Below are 22,829 nucleotides of genomic sequence, written 5' to 3'. Positions count from 1 at the left end.
AGACAACTGTAAATCAAGCCCCCACTGACCTCACCACCTCATTTCACCGTAGGAGATGACAGGGGAAAAAGTCTGCAAGAGTCCAAGTCAGCTAGAATATCCGCAAAATCTTCTAGGAGGCAGAGTGTTGGGTAAGAATGAGTGCAGTCCAACTGGTGTAGGACTACACAAGACTTTGCTTGGTATTAGGTAACCAACCTTTCAATATAGGCCTGTACTACACAAGTTGGTAGTGTGACTTAGCAGCCAGGCTCATTTTACGAAGGGTAATATGAGCTGTAGAGTTGTACAATGAAATCAGTAAATACAGGTATCCAATTAAACACTAAAAGTAATATAGTAAATATTTATACACAAAAATATTTAAACATTCTTTAAAAAGCAGTAACGAGCAATAATATTAATCCCAAATTAGGATTCAATTCAAAAAGTGAACTATAAAGCAGGCGAGTAATTCATTCATATGTTACACATTTTCCAGCACCAAGGGTGACATCATTTGAGGTCAGTATAACACTGATTTTGCATCACCTTTGCAGTATTGAGTATTTGAAGGAGGGAAAGGTTGGGGTTAGATCAGAAAAGACTGGTATTCTATAAAAATAGTTAGATTCTCCCAATGTGATGCAGGCAGTCTTTTATCCCAGCAATAGTCTTCAACCACTAAAACCTGTAAGGGAACAGGCACTGACAAAGCCAATAGGTTCAGAAGGGGGCCTTAAGGGAGCCAGGACAGCCAAAGTCAAAGTTACGATGTTCTCGTCTTGAAAGAGGTCTTTAAATAGTCAGTAGTTCAAATAGAAAATCACAGAAACTCAAGAGGAGTCACCTTGAAGAAGCACACACTGAAAGGCCAGTGCAAGTGGGTTGAGGTCAACTCGAGATAGGGTAGAAAAGCACTCCCAAAAAGGTAGGATGCACCCCATATGGCAAAAGGATAATATACCCCAAACCCCACAGTACCTTTGAATTGAAGAATATTTTCTAGCTGGATGCCTTCTGGTTGCAGTGCAGCAGACTCTTGTTCCTGGTCCTTAGTCGTGGTGACGGAAAGGAGGATGTCTGGTTGGCTCCTGCAGCAGTACTTTAGAGAGGAACTCTGCAGCAATGGATTCTTCAGGATTCAGCGGCTCTTTGTGTTTTAGGCATCTTTTTCTCAGCACCTAAGAAGAACAAACAGCTCTGTTTAGAAGTTCCTTGATCCCTCGGTCCTAGACTCTGGTGAGGGGACTCTGGAAGCCGATTTCCTGCTTCTATGGGGTCCTCTTGGATGCCCATGAAGTTTTGGCCGCATTCTCCCTTCGGAAGACAATGCACTCACAGATGGTCGAAGTACCACGGGTATTGGTATTCTGCAGCCATGGAAAGTCGCATCAAGTCGGGGTTTGCGCCAAAATAGAGTTTGTCTTGAGGCTAGTTGGTCCCACCAGCCTAAGAGAGGAAGTCGTTCCGTACGGGTTTTCCCTGTCAATTCGAAAATGGGGTCAGCACAGCTGCAGGGCTTTACCGGGCACTTTGCGGTCCAGGAGGGTGCTGCTGGCATCTCTTCTCATCTTCTTCGGATGTTGTCCTCCAGTGGTCGACTCACCTCTAGTCTCAAAAACCTCGCTATTTATGCAAGTTCCCATTCATTCACAACACTAGGCTGTCAATCACACAGCAGGGTGGTGGCTGTCCTCTAGGACAGCCAGCCAGCCAATTGCAACTGGTTTCACTCAGGCACACCAAGAGACAAAGGATAGGGAAGTTTTGGGTCCCTCCCACACTTCCCGCCTTTAAAGACACACTGGAGCCTGGGTGGGCTTCAGGGCTGAAGCCTGCCAAAGGCAAAACACAAAAAGGACTCAAACCTGATTCAAACAGAATAAAAGCCCAGAAGAAACTGACAAGAAATGGTGAAAAAAGAAAACGGGGACATTTTGTAAAAATGGTCACCCTTGGGTGCTGTACTGCATCTTAGGTATCAGCCTGCAGATACATGGCATAATGTAGTAAAAAAGAAACCACTGCCACCAGCCATGCAAGTGAATTAGTGTAACAAAACGTTACACAAGGAATGGGTTAAAGGAGTTACTATGTAACCCCCCAGCACTCCACATAGGGTTGTGTGTGCTGGACCCACAAAGGAAAATATAAGTAAGACAGGGGTCATCTCACTATTCTTGGGAACAGTAGTTCACGCAAGAAAATGCAGTTAAACATTAAGAGAAGTCCAAGGGACTTCTCAGTGGCACTGCACAAAAGGTGTCTGTGTGTCACAATGCAAAAAGCAGATGCCTATGGAGTTTACCAGACTCCATAACAGTAAGAAACAGAAAATCCTAGTCAGAAAAACACGAGTGTGAGAAAAAAGTCCCATTCACTCGGCAGCAAAAATTACAAAAACCCTGAGTCCCGCACAAGATCTGAGGGTCTCTAAGGTTAAAGGGAATTGGCACTGAAATGAAAATACTGCCCAATTGAAAGAGAACCACTACATGCTGATGGTGAAGTTAAATTGGCTAACAATCGACGTGGAAACCAACATAACCCGGACAAGTTTGATGGTCATCATTACCATCTATTGGAACCCAGCTACCATAGATTGCTCAAAATGTATCAACATGATTGAGCTGGAAATTGATTGGATTCAAGCTAACCACCAAGCTGACCATATAGTCATATGCGGGGATCTTAACATCAACTGCAGGCCTCCACCAACGCCACCAAGAGCAAACCAAAAAGACCACTAACAGATCAGAGGTCTCTTAAATGGCTGAACTGATGAAAACCATATCATTCTCCGACGTCGACATCTTCTACGACCCAAATAGACTTCCAACTTGGGAAAGAGCAAATTCAAAATCAACGATTGACCATATCCTTGTGTCACGATCCTTACTACCTTTAACAACAAAATTCAAAGTGGTGAGAACTCCTGAAAGTGACCACAATCTCTTAGAAACTACCTGGTCCTTGAGTCGCCAACCAATCCATCGATGACCTCAAACATTGAGGTAACAACCCAAGGCAAAAGACTCAGAATGAGAGAAAGGGCAATCAGCTCTTTAATGGTGGCCAACAAGGACTAAACCAACCAAGAATATCCGATGCTGGTGGACTACACCCAACTGCTGACCACCTTCAGAGTCCCACAGGGGAAGAAAAAACTAACTAAGACTCAACAAAAGCACATCTACGAAAAATTGATTGTGGAAAAAAAGAGGGACCTTAGAAGAATTAAAAGGCAGGCATGAAAATTAGACCCCCCAGCTGTCTTCAAACATCAGCGCAGCCGTAAAAACCTATAAAGCATGGCTGAGAGGTCACCGCCATAAACTATACCAACAAGATGCCAAAAACATCCTCAGGGCTATAAACGGCAACCACGCAAGAGACTTTTGGTCCCTCCTCCACTCACCACCTGGTGCTCCCCCGTGCCAACTGAATGGAATCGGACAATCGGCTTGGGAGGCCAACTTTGAAATCCTCTTCCAAATACCCAAAACCGCTCAGGAAGCCATGGTCAATTGCGATGCCCCCTGGATCCGGCTAGATAATATTGAGGACATTCAAGACCTGATAAGAAAATTAAAACCATCCCGTGCCCCAGGTCCAGATAGAATCACTAACTTTGACTTGAGAACTCACCCAGAAGCTTGGTCATCACTCCTGAGCCCAATCTTTAGTCGCTGTACCACCTCCAAATCCATCCCACCATCATGGACTTGCGCGAACATAGTGCCCATCTATAAAAAGGGAAACAGGGCTGACCCAGTTAATTACTGCCCAATTGCCCTTTTAGATCCAATAGGCAAACTCTTTGGGTCCCTTCTTCTACAACATTTTACTACATGGGCCAACAAAGCCCCCTGTCAGGACAATGTACAGAAAGGTTTCAAAAAGAACCTGGGCACGAACACTAATATACTTATTTTGAGTTCGCTGAAAAGCAAGATCTTGGAAAGCCGACCCCACCTATTCATCACCTTTGTCGACCTTACTCGGGCGTTTGATAAAGTTGACTGCTCGAGACTATGGCAGACACTCTATGGAAATGTCCACACGAACTGCTCGGTCCAATTAAAGCCCTATATTCCAACACATCCATGCGAGTCGGACTGAACCAACAAGGGACCCTATCTGGGGAGATAAACACGGCCAGAGGTGTTAAACAGAGCTGCCCTTTGGCCCCGGCCTTGTTTTGGACATACTTAGGAGACTTCCAAGAATCCAAGAAATCAGTCCGAGCATTTCCACCAAAGCTTGGAGGAGACCAGATCAGTCGCCTGCTTTACGCGGACAACCTGATCCTTCTTGATCACACTCATACAGGCATACAATGCCAATTTACCAACCTACAGCAGTATATGGCGGAAAATAACTTGGTAATCAACGAGGAGAAAACAAAAACGGTTATCGAAAAATCAACTAGGACAAAGGAAAGGATTCTCCTCCGTTTGGGCCCGACCACAATTGAGAGAGTCACCAACTTCAAGTACCTTGGTGTTCTACTGGACAGCTCGACGAAGGACAAAGTGATGCAAGAGGTACTTTATGAAAAAACAAAAAAAACTTTCAACCCAAGGGAAAGCCATCAACACCAAATTCGGACGATACTCATCGATCCCAGTCAGAGATTTCTATAAAAAGAAGGTTATACCATCTTTAACCTACGCTGCTGACGCTATGCCTAACCTCCCTACAGTGTTATGGCCTAAACTACAGAAGCAATCTTCTGGAGAACAATCTTCGGCCTTCCAAAATAAACCCCTATCGCATTGATCCGATGTGAACTCAGTCTCTCATCTTTAGAAACAATAGATTCAAACAGCGTCTTGCTATACAGGAAATGTATTCTGAAAGATTCGCCATACGCATATCGCCGGATAAACCAAGAAATCCGACTTGGATCATGTAAAATGCTGCTGAGATGGGAAACCAAGAACCTGACCCTCTTACATACAGTGGAAAGCAATGGGGATGAGCTCATAACTAACCCAGTCAAAGTTATCAAACAGATCTGAGAGCTGGAATGGATAAAGACCATCGAAACAGCAAACAAATACAAACTCCCCAGTCATCTTCCTCTGTTTTTCAAGAAGCTGGATACTGTACAAAAATATCTCAAATTATTCCCAAGTAGGTCGGTACGGAACTATTTTCTGAAAATTCGCCTGAACCTACTGGAAACGAATGAAGTTCTGGCAATTAGAGGCCTAGCCCCAACAAATTGTCGCATCTGCAAATCCACTACAAAAAAGGAAACCATTCGCCATCTCCTTCTGAACTGTCCAGGGACGCGAGATATCCGCTTTACATACTTGAAAAACACCATCTCTGATTTCAGCCTCCAAGACGTGGAAAACCGCAGGAACAAATTGATAGGAGACAAACCAAAATGGTTGTCAGCTACAGTGAACATCATGCAACACATCCTCAAAGTGATGCTTCCTCCTCAGGATTTAACGCTGTTCCAAACATATCAGGGAACTAATCTTTCTTCTTTTTAGAACATCGTCTTTTGCTCTGCTGTTTACTTGCAACCATACTATTTTGTAAAAAATCTCAAGAGATTAAAAACAAATAAAAATAAATAAATACTCCCCAACACAAGAGGCACACCAAGAACAAAGTCTGCAGGGCGCAAACACTCTGCAGGCGCCAACACCCATGCCCTTTGTCCCACGCAGGCTTTGCCTTCGCGGGGGAACTTGCAGTTTTTAAACGATCCTAAAGGTAAGCAGGGAGCGGGGCTTAGCTCTGTAGCAAAAGCAGCTCAGGAAACAGCAGGGAAACAACCAGACACCCTGCAGGCACCAACACCTGTGCCCTTTGTCCCCCGGGGTATACAGTGAGCATTCAGTTGTGGCTCTTCCATAATGTCTTCTATGAAATCAATTTCCTTCTTAGCCTCCTGTATTCTTATTGCAAACATAGCACCAACCCTTTTTAACAGAGCTATATAGCTGCAATGATTCAAAGTGATGCAATTTGTGATTGGAGGCTTCATGTCTTTCAAGGGGTCATGGTAGAATCTAAAGTATCAAATAAGGTATCATCAAGAGCCTGTTCCTCTTGAAGGAGGTTAGGACTAATTTTCTATACTCTGGCCTGGTGGACAGATGTATAGAAGGCCAACCTACTATTGTAACAGGGAAAGCTCTGGGAGCTGTAGCCAAACCAGTTCAAGGTAGCAAGGCAAGTGGTCTAGGCTATGTCTCAAGAGGTTATGAGCTTGTAAGGAGTCTACAATGAGCACACAGAGTGAAGCAGTCAAGGAACACACCAAATACTTCTTTACTTACAGCCAAATAATGAAAATTACTACAAATGGGCAATATTATCACACAACACTAATAATCCACCCTATAATATAAAATCGTAAGTGACGATTTCGTGTAAGGTTTGTATGTAATGATTTTTGTAACGCTTGAAATTGGAGTCATTGTATGTCCTACAGACAGGATTCTGGTCTCATTCAGTTTCACCTTTAGCCCACTTTAATGGTATGCTGTCAGAACCTGCAATTCCTAAGGCGTTTGAAGTTTATTCACTGGTGAAGTTGTGACGATTTTGGGCGGAGTGCTGCGAACGAAGCAAGACCTTGGTGGAGTATCCCTACAAGGGACCAAGCCGCCGAGTTTAGCGTCAGAGGGGCGGAGCTCCCTTTGTAGCTACATAATCACTGGAGTAGGGCAAAATACATATCAAACCCCTGAAATTATATCCAACCTTCAGATGTCCATCCCTTAAATGCATGGGGCCTTCTGTCCAATGAACAGTTTCAAGTGTTCGGGGACAAGTTAAACAAACAAACATGTCCCCAACTTTGCCATTGCTTGTTCACACAAGCACTCCAAAAATCAGACTATTATAAAAGTTCTAAAAGTTACCAAAACATTTAACAGGGAGTTATGGGTTCAGCTAAGTATCGCTACCACTAATCCCCCTGTACTCCGATTCTTCGTAGGACTTGGCAGGTCTACTGATGGGGGTCCAAGGTCGCTTTTCCCGCTGTTGGCCTCTGCCCTTGATCCCCAGGGGTTGCAGGTTAGAGCACTTCTCTGGTTGGCAACGAATGCTGATGCAAGGTCTTCCAGTTGAAAAATGCAAAATAACTAGATGCAGAACCCTTCTCGGGACAGGATGGGACGGGACTCAGGTAAGCAGTTTCGGATAACGGCCACTGAAGCACGGCAACGCAAAGGGATTTACTTGCCGCAGTCTGACTTTGCCTCCTATCCTGGGCCCCCTTAATGCTAGGACAATGACATTTCGCAAGATGCCCAAGATCCAGGCCTCAACTGTGAATGGTGACATCTGCAGCACAGTATCCCAAACTCAGAACTGGGCAGTCCAGGGGCACTTCTGAAGGCTTTTCTTTGTAGGACTCCAAGCGGACGTCGATAATGGATGTTCCCTCAACTCCAAGGGTCGCAGCTCCTTCACAGGATTGCTGGAGAGCTTGCACCAGACCGGTCTATTCAGGGCAGCAGTAGAAGTTGGTCGCCAGGCCTTCTTCCAATGGGTCCACGGTCTCCTTGCAAGTCAAGGTAAGAGCTGAAACTCCCACTAGCCAATGACAGATCTGAGACACACCCACCCACCCACCCACCCAGTGGTCCAATCAGGACCAGTGGTGGCAAAACTCATGCATACCACTCAGATACACTGATACCAGTTTGTGGATTGGGACCAGACAGCCCCAACCCACTTCCTGGAAGCAAACACACATAGCCCTCCAGTAGCACGCCAAAAGCCTCTGCTTTCTTGGGCACTGGAAGTCCATATAACGGTTTTCCTGGCCTCAAGGCCAGGAAGGGCAAAACATAAGATGGCCAAAGGACAATCGAAAAAAAACTTGTGGCATGACATGTTTGACAACTAGCCACAGTTAGTAGTCAAATGTGGTAAGGCTAAAACAAAATGTACCAAAAATAAGCAGAAATTAACTGCTGCCACCAGCTTGTCCAGTTAGTACACCTAGAGTAACCAAAAACCCTCAGTGTTAGTCTAGGGCAAAACAAAAAGCATACCCTACTGTACTGCTGTTAGGACTGGTAGGCTTGGGTGGTCTCTGTGGAGACGGATTGCTGTAACACTCTACAATCCCTCCAATATGGTGCATGTGTATGCAGGCTCTGCCTCCCTTTGGGAACCGACTCCGCCCACTTTGCTGCAGAGAAGTTGTTATACGGTCCTGGATCCCCGGCACCTTTGCGTCACTACTCCCCATATAGGACGCTCCAATGCCAGTATCTGCTTTCACTGCACTCCTTGTGGAAACGCTCTCACAGCTCCCTCTTCCGGGAACGCGGCGCGTTGCCTAGCAACGATCCAAGCCCCTTCTGCTGAATCTCCTCTTCCTTCCCGGAAGGAATCCTACGGACCATACCTATCACAATCCTGCCACATAGCAAGCCTTTAGGAATCGGGACGCTTTAACCCACGTCCTCCAAACAGACGAGCAGGATTATTCTCATGAACCTTCGTATTGTAAAACGAAGACCTCCAAGTTCCAGCATATCCAGCTGGATCCTGACTTATAGTTTTGCAAGATTACACCCGGTACTCGTTTCCCACATTTAACAGGCACGCTATCCAATGCAACACACTCTCTAATTCTTTCCTTTTCCACTTTCCAGGCAGTCTTCATGGAAAGAGCCTCCTTCAGATAGTCCTGATGACCACTGCCAGCTCAACTGCACTGAAGATTACAACTTCCAGGGTTTTCTTCCCCAGAGTGTTTTCCCTGAGGTACCTGGGTTTTATGGGGCTGTCTATCAGCGGGGAGGAGTCAGGGGCCTTACAGGGTTCCCTCAATAGCATCAGCCTGCTCCTTCTGATCCAGGTTAGTGACTAACTTTAACGGATACACTGTATTCTTGGAGGTTAACATTTAATAGTTAGTGACACCCAAAGAATAATTCCAACTAACTATCATGGATCAGATGCAGCAACTGGTGGCGGCAGTTCAGTCTTTAACCCTTGAGGTACAAGGGTTAAAGGAAAATTCAGTCCTTCGCCAGCAGATGGTGAGAGCCCCTCAAAGTTCTGAAATTCCCCCATGTCCCTTGCCAGGGGGTAAGTTTGATGGCAATCTGCACAAACTCAAAAAGTTCTTAGACTCTTGTACCGTGCCGTGCCGTTTGCCTTCAAAGGTTCGTTTTTTCCCCACAGACCGTGACAAGGTGGGTCATATGATTTCCCAATTGTCCAGCGCGACCCTTGCCTGGGCAACACCATTGATCACAACAAACAACCCTATCCTAGATGCATACCTTGCCTTCACCCATAGACAAAGCCATGTTTGGAAGGCAAGAGATTACAGTGTTCCCCAGGAACAGCTTTTAGATTTTCAACAGGGTTCACAGGATCTCCTCACGTATATTACACGTGTTAAACAAATGGCTGCAGATACCGCCTGGCCAGACGATGATCCCATTACTTTATTCAGAAGAGGGCTTTCAGAGGAACTAAAGGATAAGGTCTCCCGTGTACCCCGGTCGGCTAATCTTGCAGAAATAGTGGCTCTCGTAATGCAGTTAGACTACAGTTTACAAGAACAGTATCACGAAAAACTGAGAAATAGAAGCCATCGGTTTCTCCCCGATCCCTTACCTACTCCAACCAAACACATCCCTGGCGATGAGCCCATGCAATTGGGGGTAGCCTGTGGTCCTTTTATCCACAGAACGTCTTCGTGGACGTACCAATGGCCTCTGTGTGTATTGTGGGTCTAAAAGATGAGCTGGTTAAACGTTTGCCCTGTTGCTCCTCCTTGCAAATCGGGAAACGCCATAGCCCGATCGTAGGGGGAACCACGATCCGGGACAGTCCTTCAGGTTCCCCATCTTCAGATACATTGGTTCCCGATCTTGAGAGGTCCAATTCCCCCATGGTAGTTTTACAGATTTCTTTGTCATTAGACTCTGTTGTTAATGAGGTCCCGGCGTTGGTCGATAGTGGGGCGGCTGGGATTTTGTGGACGACCGGTGGGCTCACAGTCACGGTCTTCCCCGTATCTCTAAGGTTGATGCCATACCTGTAGAAAGCATGGATGATAATCCGCTGACCTCTGGTCCCATCAAGGAGTAGACCCTTCCAATTCGCATGATGGTAGCCTCTCATTCTGAAACCATCACGTTTGACATAATCAGGACAGCCCACTATCCGATTATCCTAGTACTCCCCTGGTTTCGTTTAAATAACCCTTACATAAACTGGGAGGCTGGTACATTCTTTCTGGGTTCAGAACACAGTCTTTCAGGTTGTCTTTCTCCGGGCTCTATTGGGTTTTCCACCCCTTCTACATCTACTTCAATCTCCCTGGAATTTCCCATGGTGCTCAATCATGTGTTGGGAATCCCTGAACCTTATTTGCCAGTCCAGGAGGTATTTTCCAACTCCCAGTACTCAGAACTACACCCTCATCGCAGTTACGACTGCACTATCACATTAGTACCTGATCGACCGTTGCCCTTTGTCGTATGTACATCCTCTCTGCCAGAGAAAAGGATGTATTGAAGGAATATCTACACGCCAACCTTCAGAATGGTCTAATCACAGAATCCAAGACTCCTGCGGGTGCTTCCCTGTTCTTTATTCCAAAAAAGAACACAGAAGAAGTGTGTCCTTGCATTGACTTTCAGGGACTTAATAAGATCACAGTCCCCGACTGATATCCAATGCCTCCGATTCCAGGTATTCTTGAGGTAGTCAAAGGGGCGACGATCTATACGCAGTTTCACCTACGAGGGGCATACCACCCGATTAGAGTTAAAGACGGCGATGAGCGGAAGACGGCCTTTCAAACACCTTTTGGCCATTTTGAATATAGGGTGATACCCTTTGGCCTGTCCAATGCCCCTGACGTCTTCCAACGCTTCATGGAACTTATTTATTTGGATATCCTGTTACACTACATGATCTTTTATTTAGACTATATCCTGATATTCTCTTCCTCAGAGTCAGAACAAGTCTGACACGTCCAGGAAATACTTGTGTGTCTGCAACGTGAACATTTGTACTGTAAACTCCAAAAGTGAGTTTCACCAAAGACAGGTTCAGTATTTGGGATACGTGCCATCTCCTCAAGGGATGGCCATGGACCCAGCAAAAGATACAGCAGTGGTAGACTGGCCCTCTCCAACTTCAGTCAAGGAAATACGCTTCCTAGGCTTTGCCTATTTCTACAGAAAATTCATTCTCGGTTTCTCTAATTTGATTTGACCTATGACTATGCTACTGAAGAAAGGCACATCCTTTTTATGGACAAAGGAAACTCAAGGGGCCTTTGAAGGTTTGTAAGTTCAGTTCACAAAGTCTCCAAAATGGATCGCTCCGTATCAAGGCAAAAGATTCATAGTGGAAATCGATGCCTCTTATTACGCTTTGCGGGCAGTGCTTCTACAGGAAACAGATCAAGGGGATGCATGCCCGGTGGCTGATCTTTCTAAAACATTAACCTCATCTGAGCTGAACTATTCAGTGCTCGAGAAGGAATTGTGGGCCATTAAAAAGGCATTTGAAGAATGGAGGCACTTGCTATTGGGTGCAGAATTTCCAGTGGAAGTCCGTTAAGATCATCACAACCCCAAAGCACTGCAATACGTGCAGACCTGATATAGCCGTCAAACTCGGTGGGCACATAACTCCTCCAAGTACAATATCACATTTAAATTCATACCAGGAAGGCTCAATCTGCAAACAGATGCATTGTCCCGGAAAGAACCCGTCGGCCCGTCTCAGTTTTGTTCCAAACACTTATTTCCGAAGGCCGTCTTTGTCAACACTATTACGAATTTCTTACAACGGATCACTGCAGATACTAAATCTCAGGAACCTGAAATACAATCAGGCCTGACAAGGTATAATCTACTCGAGAACAATGGTTTATACTTTCACGACAAGCAGGTCTATGTACCGACAGACTGTTAGAAAAGAGATTCTGCATATGCGTCATGATACACCGGCAGCTGGACATGGAGGCCTGCGCAATACTCTTGAAATGATCCAGAGGCATTTCTGGTGGCCTTCTTTATCATTGGACGTCCGGGACTATGTGTCCTCTTGTGTTATCTGCCTTCAATCCAAACTCCCATGCAGACCCCCGTTAGGGAGCTGGGTGAAAATGTCGATTTCCGATCGCCCTTGGCAATTAATTTCCACTTACTTTATTGTGAACCTTCTGCCATCAGAGGGGTTCACAGCAGTAATGGTGGTACTAGATTACTAAGATGGCTCACTTTGTACCACTATCGGGGGTTCCTATTACAGCTCAGATGGCACGCATTTTCGTTGAGTAGCTTTTCGAGCCATGGTTTACCTGACACCATAGCACCGGACAGGGGTTCCCAATTTACTTCTCGTTACAGGCAGCAGGTGCCAATCTTGATATCAAACAGGCTTTGAGTTCTGGGTTTCATCCGCAGACGAATGGACAAACGGAGCGGCTTAACTAGACCCTGGAAGGTTACCTCCAATGTTTCATTTCCACCGCCCAAGACAATTGGTCTTAACTGCTCTCTTGGCCGAATTTGTGTATAATAATGCTTTCCATACAGCCTTGAAGTCTAGCCCAGTCGTTTGTGCCTATGGGTTTCATCCGGCATGTTTTCCTTCAGTGCCTCCTGTTTCATCCCGCTTCCCTGCAGTGGGCGATTTAGTCCGTAGGATCCAAGACAGGCACTGCCTAGCATGGACCTCCCTATTGATGGCCCTGAATAGGCCAAACGCTTTGCAGACCGTCATCGCACCCCTGCCCTGGTGTTTGTTCCAGGAAATAAGTTCTGGTTGGCTACTCGTTTCCTTCCCCGACATTTGGTGCCCTCCAAGTTGGCGTTTAAGTATTTTGGTCCATTTGAAATACTACGATTGAGAGGTCCTGCGGCAGTCCAGGTTTGTCTCCCCTCTTATTGGTCCAGGATCCATTCGGTCTTTCATGTATCTCAGCTTAAGCCTGATGTTCTGGACCGTTTTGGTCGGACTGCAAGGGCCCGTCCCCCGCCTATGGTCACGGATTCAGGCCCAGAGTCTGAGGTGACTGGGATTTGCGTCTCTCCTTCCTTTGCAGGCACTCTCCAGTACTTGGTTGACTGGAAGGAGTATTCCCCTGCTGATCGCTCTTGGGAAGCGGCTTCTGATGTCCATGCTGCCCAGCTGGTGCACCGTTTTCAACAGCTTCATCTGGGCAAACCCGGGTGTCCTTGCCTTTGGAGGGGGCATACTGTCTCTGTGGAGGCGGGTTGCTCTAACTCTCTACAATCCTTCCAATATGGCACCCGTGTAGGCAGGCAGATTTCCAGCCTCTACCTCCCTTTCGGAACTGACTCCACCCACTTTGCTGCAGAGAAGTTGTTATATGGTCCTGGATCCCCGGCACCCTCACATCACTACTCCCCAAAGAGGATGCTCCAACGCCAGTATCTGCTTTCACAGCACTCTTCGTGGAAACGATCTCACAGCTCCCTCTTCCAGGAACGCACTTTGTTGCCTAGCAACAATCCAAGCCCCGTCTGCTGCATCTCCTCTTCCTTCCACGAAGGAATCCTACGGACCGTAGCTATCACGATCATGCCACAGAGGAACACCTTTAGGAATCAGGACGCTTTAGGAATCAGGATGCTTGTTTTTTCGAAACTCGAAAAGGGGCGTTGAACCAGGGCGTGCCAGTAATACTATACCTAGTGTGACGTCCCCTGTACCCATGATCCCTCACGCGTGTAGGACCCTCAGATTGTATTTTTTCTGACATGAGTAGCAGGAGTACAGAGTAGCAAAGGAGAGAAGATAGATAAGACTGCAAGCATCCATGCGCCTTCTCTCAGAGGGGAGGAAGGGCGGGCGCATGTGAATCTAAGCAGATACAAGCATCAGAAATACGATTACGGTGAGTAATGCATCCCCTCTGCGGCTTGTGGAATCTACTTAGATCACATGCTGTGCATAGATTAGCGAGCAGTGTTAGAAGAAGGAGGTGGGATGTGAGACAGTTCATGAGCGAACAAATGTCTTAGAACCGCTTGTCCCACTTGAGTATCTGTCTTGGAACGAGTATCAATGCAGTAGTGCCAAGTAAAGGTGTGAATAGAGCTCCAGGTAGATGCTTTGCAAATGCTGTCAAGAGGTACATTTGGAATGAAAGCCAGAGTGGCTCCAGTACCTCTTGTAGAGTGGGCCCTTGGCGTAAAAGGCAGTGTTTTATCTGAAAGGGAATAGCAGTTGGATACATCTAACTATCCACCGAGTGATGGCATTCTTAGAGATGCGATCTCCTCCTCTGCCTGGAACTATGGAGACGAACAGCTGATCTGTCTTTCTTAGCGGTCTGGTCTCGTCTACATAGTAGAGGACCGCCCTCCTCACATCTAGTGTGTGGAGTTTCACCTCAGCAGAGCTCTTGGGTTCTTGGAAGAAGGTCGGTAGCTCAATAGACTGGCCAACATGGAATTTGGAAATGAATTTAGGTGAGAACCTAGGGTGAGTGAGTAAAACCAGTTTATCCTTATGAATAGTAACGAAAGGATCCTGCACTGACAGAGCTTGAATTTCACTGACCCTTCTTATGGAGGTGATGGCTACTAAGAAGGCAGTTTTGTGCACTTTTAGTGAGTTAAACACTAACCCTGCATCCAGTAGGTGGAGCATAGAGGTGACAACATTAGAAGGAGTACAATCAACTGGGTTGATTTGCTTATTCTGGCACCAAATTACGAATCATTTCCATTTGTCATAGTAACAGTGCGTCGTGTTATGTTTTCTTGACTCTTTCAAGATATCCATACATCTCTGGGGTAAATTGAGATGTTCGAACTCTATGACTTCAGGAGCCATGCTGCCAAGTTCATCGAGTTGGGCTGAGGGTGCACCGTTAGCCCCTCGTGCTGGGAGAGTAGGTTGTACAGGCACAGGAGTTTGATGGGGTTGCACACCGCCAGTTTGCGTAGGTGTGGATACCATGGTTGTCTCGCCCACATAGGAGCAACCAGGATGAGCGTCATTGGTTCCCTGTGGATGTTGTTCACCACTTTCCTCATCAGAGGGGTTGGTGAAAAAGCATAGGCAAATATCCCTGACCAATTCATCCATAGGGTGTTCCCCTTGGAGCCTGGCTGGGGGAACCTGGATGCGAAGTCTGGGCATTGCCTGTTTTTGCTTGTAGGGAATAGGTCTATAGTGGGGAAACCCCACTGAGAGAAGAGGTCTTCTATGACCTCTGTGTAGTTGCCACTAGTGTTCCTCTGGGAGGGGAGCTCTGCTCAGAGCATCTGCTAGCGAGCTGAGTACCCCTGGAACATGTTGGGATGACAAGTAAATCTTCTGTTTGAGTGCCCATTTCCAAATTTTCTGGGCAAGCTTGGACAGATTGGGAGAACGAGTGCGCCCTTGTTTGTTTAAGTAAAACATTGCAGTCGTGCTGTCTGTTAGGATCTGCAAAGACTGGTTGCATAGGAGGGGTTTGAATGCCCGAAGCGCTCTGAAGTCTGCCAGAAGTTCTAGCAGATTGATGTGCTTCTGAGCCACTCTGAGACCAGAGACCCTGAGCTGTATGGTGAAGGTAGTGGGCTCCCCACACTGCTAGAGAGGCGTCTGTTGTGACAACGGCCTGTATCACTGGATCGTAGAAGGGTTTCCCCTTCGTAAGATTTTCTTGTGTCCACCAGTGAAGACTCTGAACTAGTGTTGGCGAAACAACCACTAGATCGTCCCACTGACCACTTGCTTGAGACCACTGTTTCGCCTATTCCTGCATGGGTCGCAGGCGCGTGTGGGGAACCAGGTAAATGCAAGATGCCATCATGCCTAGCAAACGCATAGCTTTGCGCACCCTTATTTGGTGACCGGCCTGATATTAAGGAATTTACAGCAACACATTTCAAATTCTTTCCACTGATGGAAAGGCCAACCCCTCTTGGGTATTTAGGACAGCTCCTAGGAACTGTTTTGAGGTGCTTGGCACCAGGCTTGATTTTTTCTCATTGATTGAGAAGCCCAATTGGAAGAGGAGGTTGATTGTTCTTTGGATGTTTAGTTTGCAAATTAGGGGGGACTCCCCTGTAATGAGCCAGTCGTCCAGGTAAAGGTACACTGGGATTGCCTCCCTGCGTAAGTGCGCCGCCACCACCACCGCCAGTATCTTGGTGAATACCCTTGGAGCCGAGGCTATTCCGAAGGTCAGCACCTTGAATTGGCAGTGCTGTTGTCCATCTTGAAACGCAAGAATCTTCTGTGCGCTGGGAACATTGAAATATAAAAATAGGCATCTTTCATATCCAATGTTGCCCTGTAATCCCCTTTTTTTAGTAGGGGGATTACCTCTTGTAGTGTAGTCATGCAGAATTTTTGTAGCTTTACATACTTGTTTGCAAGGTGCAAATCTAATACTAGGCACACTGTCAGATCTTTATTTGGCACAAGGAAGTAGGTTGAATAAATACCCCCGTTTACCTGGCTGACCGGGACGACTTCTATGGCGTCCTTTGCTAGCAGAATGGCAATCTCCTCGAGGAGGATCTTCTGATGTTCCAGCGAGTGTACCTTCTGTCGCGGAGGATGGTCGTGGGGGCGTCCTAGCAACTCTATGCAGTATCCTCCGGACACTGTGGACAGCACCGATCTGTACGAAGTGATCCCCTCCCTGAAGCAGAACGTCACTGTTGGGTGGCGTACCACCTCTGGCGGGGCTGCCTCTACCCCTATTACGGCCCCTGCGCTGCCCTCTGGGGAAGCCCTGTGAGGATTGGGATTGATTGTTGCCCCATGAGGTTCCCCGATTCTGGTAATAGTTTGAACCCCTTTGGGAACTTTGGCCCGAAAGCGGCAAAAATTGTTCTTTCCCCTCTGTCCAGAGGGTTTATTGGTGAGTTGGCCAAGAGATTTTAGGGTCTCGTACTCGTCCTTAGCCGTCTTTAAAGCTTCCTCCACTGCCTTGTCGAATAGTACGTTTGTCTCCACCGGCATATCTATGAGGGTGGCTTGGGTTTCAGGTTTGAACCCTGCCTGCCTTAGCCAAGCGTGACACTTTATAACAGAGCCTTCGGCGATTAACCCTCCAGCATAATCTGCTACATCAAAGTTTGTCTTTAGTATGCATCCTCAGACAGACCTTCCATCTGCTGCCAGTTGAGCCAACTGGCTCTTTAAGGGTTCGGGTGAGGAGGATACCAAGGCGGATACCTCCTCCCACTGATGGCAATTGTAGCTTGCCAAAAGAGTGGCACTGTTGGCAATTCGTGCCTGATAGGCAAGGCAACCTTTCTACCCAGAGCGTATAGTCTTTTACTTTCCTTATCAGGTGGTGCTTCAGAAGAAGCAAGCGGTGTACCTGCCCTCTTTCTGCTGGTTGTTACGACCAGGGAATCCGGTTTTAATTGGCCCCTAATGTACAAGGGTTCGGAGGGTGCAGCACGGAACAATTTCTCCACTCGTGGATTAACTGCTCGATTGAGATTCGGGATTACCAGCGAGGGATCAATCCTACGCTGGATGGATTTTAATATAGGGATAGCCTGAGTAATGGCTCTCCTGTCTCCTAGGATCTCTTCAGCGAAATCCATGTCTGCTTGGACACCCTGTGTGTCAATATGAAAATGGGCAGCTGCCTTAGCCAGTACCTCATTGTGGCGTGGTTGGTTATCTACAGGCGAGTCATGCACCGGGACTTGTTTAGGAATCGGGGAGTCAAGATTGTAGGCTTCAGCCTCATCCTCCTCCTCCTCCTGGTCCTAGTCATCCCCATAATAAGAGACCCCCTGCCTGGTCATCCACCACTTGAGGTTCTGTTTCATCACAATATTAATCAGGGTGGTAAGGTTGAACCACAAAGGAGTCTGTGACTAAGTCCAGAGCCGGGGAGTCAGAGCAGAGTTTCTTAGCAGGGGGCTGAGAGGATTTAGGTATTGCCTTAGACCCCGAAGGGCAGAGGTAGCAGGGGTACTGGAGTAACTATGAAAGTAATTAGGGTCCTTTTCATAGAAGTCCGCCATGAATGACATCCTTCTCATGACCCCATCAATGTCAGCTTTCTTTAGAGCTAGGAATAACAACAACATGTTCTGGTTCCTCAGTGCCCATATCCTGAGCGGTGGGAGGAATGAGTTTACCCTTAGTGGTAGGATTGAGACCTTGGACTTTCCTATTGATTTAGGGTCTTTATGCTTCTCCTTATGAACATGGTGTTCTGAAGACGTCTGTTTATGTTGTTTATGCCCCTTCCCATGACTAGGGAGTGTTTGAGAGTTTTTAGGGGCCTCTGGAGGAGTTTGATGCATCACATCGAGTTTCGAAGGTGGGATTTGAGGAAGGACGTCGAATCTCGGGTGTGCGGTCAGACGCTACGAGCCTTGCCTGTGGAGGAAAGAGGGCGGAATCGTCATCCGACGATCGGGCCTCGGGGACTATTGGTAGTGCGACACCTTTATCAACCGAAGACGGTTGGCCTTTGTCATGAGGCGAACGCCCAGAGGACACAGATTCATTGTACCACTCTCTTGGTGTCTTCCGTTGCCGATCGCTCGACACGCATGTAGTATGTGTAGCGCTCTTGCCGCCGGGTTTTGTCCCCACAACATGGCCGCCGGCCAGTCCTTCGGGGTCAGGGGCCTGCGCGTGGGTGTCCAAAGTCACCCCTTTGCCCTCGCCGTCCGATTCGACGGCGTTGCTGCCATCGATGAATGTCCCCTCCACTTCCATGGCCTCTAGCTGCCTGCTGTAGTGGGCCCAGCATTTAGTTGAGCGGTCCTTAAGGGTTTTCGGCTTGAAAGCTCAACAGGTAGCCTCGGGATGGTCTTGTGGGAGACACAGATTGCACATATTGTGCTTATCCACCCAGGGAAACTTCCTATTACACTTAGGGCAGAATTTGAATGGAGTACTCTCCATATGTTACAAAATGGCAGCGGGCGGGTATATGTACGAAAAGGTGGGAAAGAAACTTGTATGACCACCCCCCACTCTCCCTACTGTACAGGGCCGAGGCCAGAGGCCTTCCAAGGCCCGTAGTCCGTCGTGGCAGTCCTTGACGGCTGGCTTCCTCGATCTTCACCGGCATCGATCTTCGGCGTACGGTGGAAGTGAACGGGGAAGTTTTTAACGGTAATTGTAAGTATAAACGGCTAAAAGCCGAGGGAACTCTGCAACATGCGTCCGACTAGTATGGCGGAAAAAACAATCCGAGGGCCCCACACGCGTGAAGGATCATGGGTACAGGGGACGTCACACTAGGGATAGTATTACTGGCACGCCATGGTTCAACGCCCCTTTTCGCGTTTCGAAAAACAAACTAATACTCTGCAGCTTCCACTAGATGTCGGCCTATGCACAGCATGTGATCTAAGCAGATTCCACAACCCTCAGAAATGTATATAACTACTATGAAGTCGACTCTGGGATGGAAGCCCTCGAGGGACATCACATCGACGCACAGCGCCCTCGGTCCAAAAAAATGTTCCGAAGCAGCTGAAGCTGGAAGATGTTGTAAGATGAGGATGTGGGAGGACACAATCCATTTGAAATAGAAAATTTGGCGGAGACGACTGCTCTCAGTAGCTTAGTGGAAAACAAATAAAGGCAGCACAGAAGCAAACAATCCCAGGACTGGTAAAACTGTTGGAGGCACCCTCGACGTCCTAATATGAAGAAATGTAGGGGTGGGTGAAGTCTCAGCAGTGACTCTAAGCCAAGTGAATGATTCTGGTTGGGAAACGGTCCGATGCAGCACTAAACGGTTCAGAAAATGGTTCAAGTGGAGGGCTCAGTCCAGAAGATGTGGGAGTTTTCAGGAAGCACACACTAGTTTTGCGAAGTGAGGGCTTTAAAAATGGAAACTATTTCAGGATGTGCAGGATAGGTTCTTCAGCAGATTGGCAACTTTAAGGTGCAGGAACGAAGCACCAAGGGAGAAGCAGGGTTAGGACAACGCCTAAAATACCCTTTCACAAAGGGGCTACCCGAAAGCCAGCCAGCCAATCACTAAAGAGACTGGGGGCAAAAGGTAAAATGACCGAACTGCCACTTTTCCAAAAGCCCCCTAGGGACCTATCCTGGCATAAACCAGCTAGGACCAACATGGAGGCTCCCATTGTGAGCTCCCAAAAAGCCCACATGATCATATTGGCAGTTTTATGCCTCCTCGTGGTCCCCCTGAACACTGCAAGACCGGAAACAACAAATGGCTGAGAGTAGAATTTAAATCAAACATTGGCAAATTGGCTGGGAGGATAGCTCCGGGGCAACGCGTTTGTCTTGGATGCAAGACAACACAGGTTTGAATCCTGGTCCCGTGTTTAGAGACTGGTCCCTGGTGTTAAGCATGGTATAAAAGATTAATTGGTACTCCAATGGCTAACAAAAAGATGGTAAAATGGCTTCCACCCTTGATGAGCCAAAACAAATGTCTAGCTGCCAGCAATCTACTCCCCGTGTAGGGTGAAATATTTACCCTAGTGCAGAAATGGGGTGCCTGAGAGGCTCCCCAGGTAGCACCGCTATCATATACTTTAAGGTATAAACATACGTAATAGGCAGAAGGACTTCAGAGAAGTCCTTATGACCACCAAAAAGAAATAAATCAGAGATCCATAAAACACAAGGAAAAAAGCTAAAGATTAAGGGGTCATAACAAATGGTCATAGAATTCTCCAAAACCAGGAACTCGTGACTTTAAAATGCCAGGAGGAAGAATTTTGCAAGGAACATGGAGAATTAAGGACCGTGGTATATTTCTCAAAGAATACAGGTGTTACATGTTTACTAGGCTAATGTTGAAACTGTGTTTGTTTACTTAACCTATATTTGGGACTGACACTAGTTTAGAGGGCCCGTATAAACATTTATAACTGACTGAACTACACAAGAGATGTGGGGTTTGGGCAAGGGAATGTGATTTTGGTGAACAGCTGTCAAATGACTAGGCAATTGTGCAATAGTATGGCCATATGAAATAGATTATTGTGATAAATATCAAGTCAGTCTTGTAATAAACTACCATAAAGCGCTCCGCATGCTTCTGTATGGAAGGAAAGGGTAACATCAACTGCCTTTTGCCCTCACTGGGGAATGGCACTGCATCAGAGTTGAATGTGCAGGTGTAGCTCTTGTCCATATCTTAGCCATTTATGCATCGGGTGCCACCACCAGAATGAAGTGCTCTGAAGCGACCAACTCAACGCTGGGAGGAACCAAGAAAAGCTCTCACTACTCCTGCGTTGACATAGCACGGTAAACATCTTGTACACGTCATACGAGTGGCCTTTGGGTGCATCACATAGCAAACACAAATTCTATGTGGGCGCATCAACCAATATTACCAATTTAAAAATGTTCATACATAGATACCCTTGGTTAATGATTTTACAAGGTAGTACGACAGCAATCAGGTATACTATTTTCACCACATCATTTAGTGTCCTATGCACATGTCTTAATATGTATGATACACCGTAGTTGAAAATCTTTTTTTTTGGTTCAAGCATCACCTTACATACTTAAGTTTGTAAATGATAGCATCGACTTGCTTAATTCATTATTATGCAATTCAATTGTTGGTCAATCACATTACATCATACCAAACAGATAATACCTAAAATTAAAACTATTTACATATACATTAAATCACACACAAATGCAAACAACTCTGCAAAAGAACTCAAGTGTATCAAAATACACCCGATTACATCAGAAATGTCCACTAAAGTGCCACAAGTGCCCTTCTACCATACTAAAGTGCCTTAGTGTCAACTTGCATACATCTAACTTAATTTCATCATTTATATATAGGTTGAAACAATCCACCCATCCTATTACTCAAAGCATGGGTGATGGCTAGTTTGAACCATTAGCCCTCAGTCTCGGCTTCCTCAGGGCCGAGCTGCTACATATAATTGTTCTGAATTGTGTGCAAGCCATCACATATAGGGAACTGTCCAAACACCCACAATTTAATAAATGGACTCCGGTACATTAGCTCTGGTACTGAAATATCCTCTTTAAAATATAAACTTTCTTAGGGGGAACATCTCCCATATGTCCTCTGTGGTATTTTCTTTTACTACGTCTAATAGCGTCAACCTTTCCTTCTCTGCCAATTCATAGCTTCCTTGCGCTTATTCTTGTGGGTCCGCTGGGTGTCCGTCTCACAAACCACAGATATTAAGTTTCCAACCATCACAAGCCCCAAAAACAGCTTGTATTCACAGGTCTTAAGGGGAAACATTCAACTGGTTAAGCAAAAACAGAGTCGCAAGTTATGGGAGCCTTGTCTGATGTGTGGGGGGTAAAAATGCTAGGTGGGGGTGGGGGGAGGAAGACATGTGGTTCTATACAATTGGCTGCTAAGCCACAAAGTCTGAAATGTACCAACAGACAGTAAATTGCACCTATGTTCCATGAGGCAATTTAAAGATGCTCTATACAGTCAATTAACGTATTGTCTCAATATGAGAATATGTGGGAAGCGAGCTATTAAAAACATGGCGTACAATTTTGCCAAGTTGTTATCCTTGAATTTGCCCTTTTTAATTTTTCCTGACTGCTTGATTCACGTGTCCTAGGTTAAAGGCTCTCTGTTAAATTTGGTGATATGTTGATTTTTATAGGAGTGAAATCTTTAGGTTTACAGGGTCATGGAACCAAAGGAACGGTGTCACTTTTCTACAGCCAAGGTAATTCCAACTTAAAAAAAATTGTGCATCATTTACTTACCTCCTGTTCATCAGTGTTACTTGAACATCGGAGAAGTGTGGCCCATCCTTTAGGGTGAAGCTGTAGTGAGGTGATGCAATTCCCCCGATCCCTTTCCCCAGGCACCTCTGGTGTTAACACTTCAAGACTATTCCGTGGAGATGCAC

General features: G+C 46.4%; 1 protein-coding gene across 2 annotated transcripts in view; it reads right to left on the bottom strand.

Moving 5' to 3' along the window:
* DCAF10 (DDB1 and CUL4 associated factor 10) overlaps positions 1-22,829 on the bottom strand; it is a 525,958-nt gene that overhangs the window by 69,157 nt on the left and 433,972 nt on the right. For both annotated transcript variants that reach the window (XM_069630373.1, XM_069630372.1), the window contains exon 6: positions 22,684-22,829. In XM_069630373.1, coding sequence (XP_069486474.1) covers positions 22,684-22,829 — 146 coding nt within the window. The remainder of the gene's footprint in view (positions 1-22,683) is intronic.

Source organism: Ambystoma mexicanum, chromosome 6q (assembly GCF_040938575.1).
Source record: "Ambystoma mexicanum isolate Mex_15411 chromosome 6q, UKY_AmexF1_1, whole genome shotgun sequence".
NCBI lineage: Eukaryota > Metazoa > Chordata > Amphibia > Caudata > Ambystomatidae > Ambystoma > Ambystoma mexicanum.
This window is presented reverse-complemented; position numbering and strand designations above follow the sequence as displayed.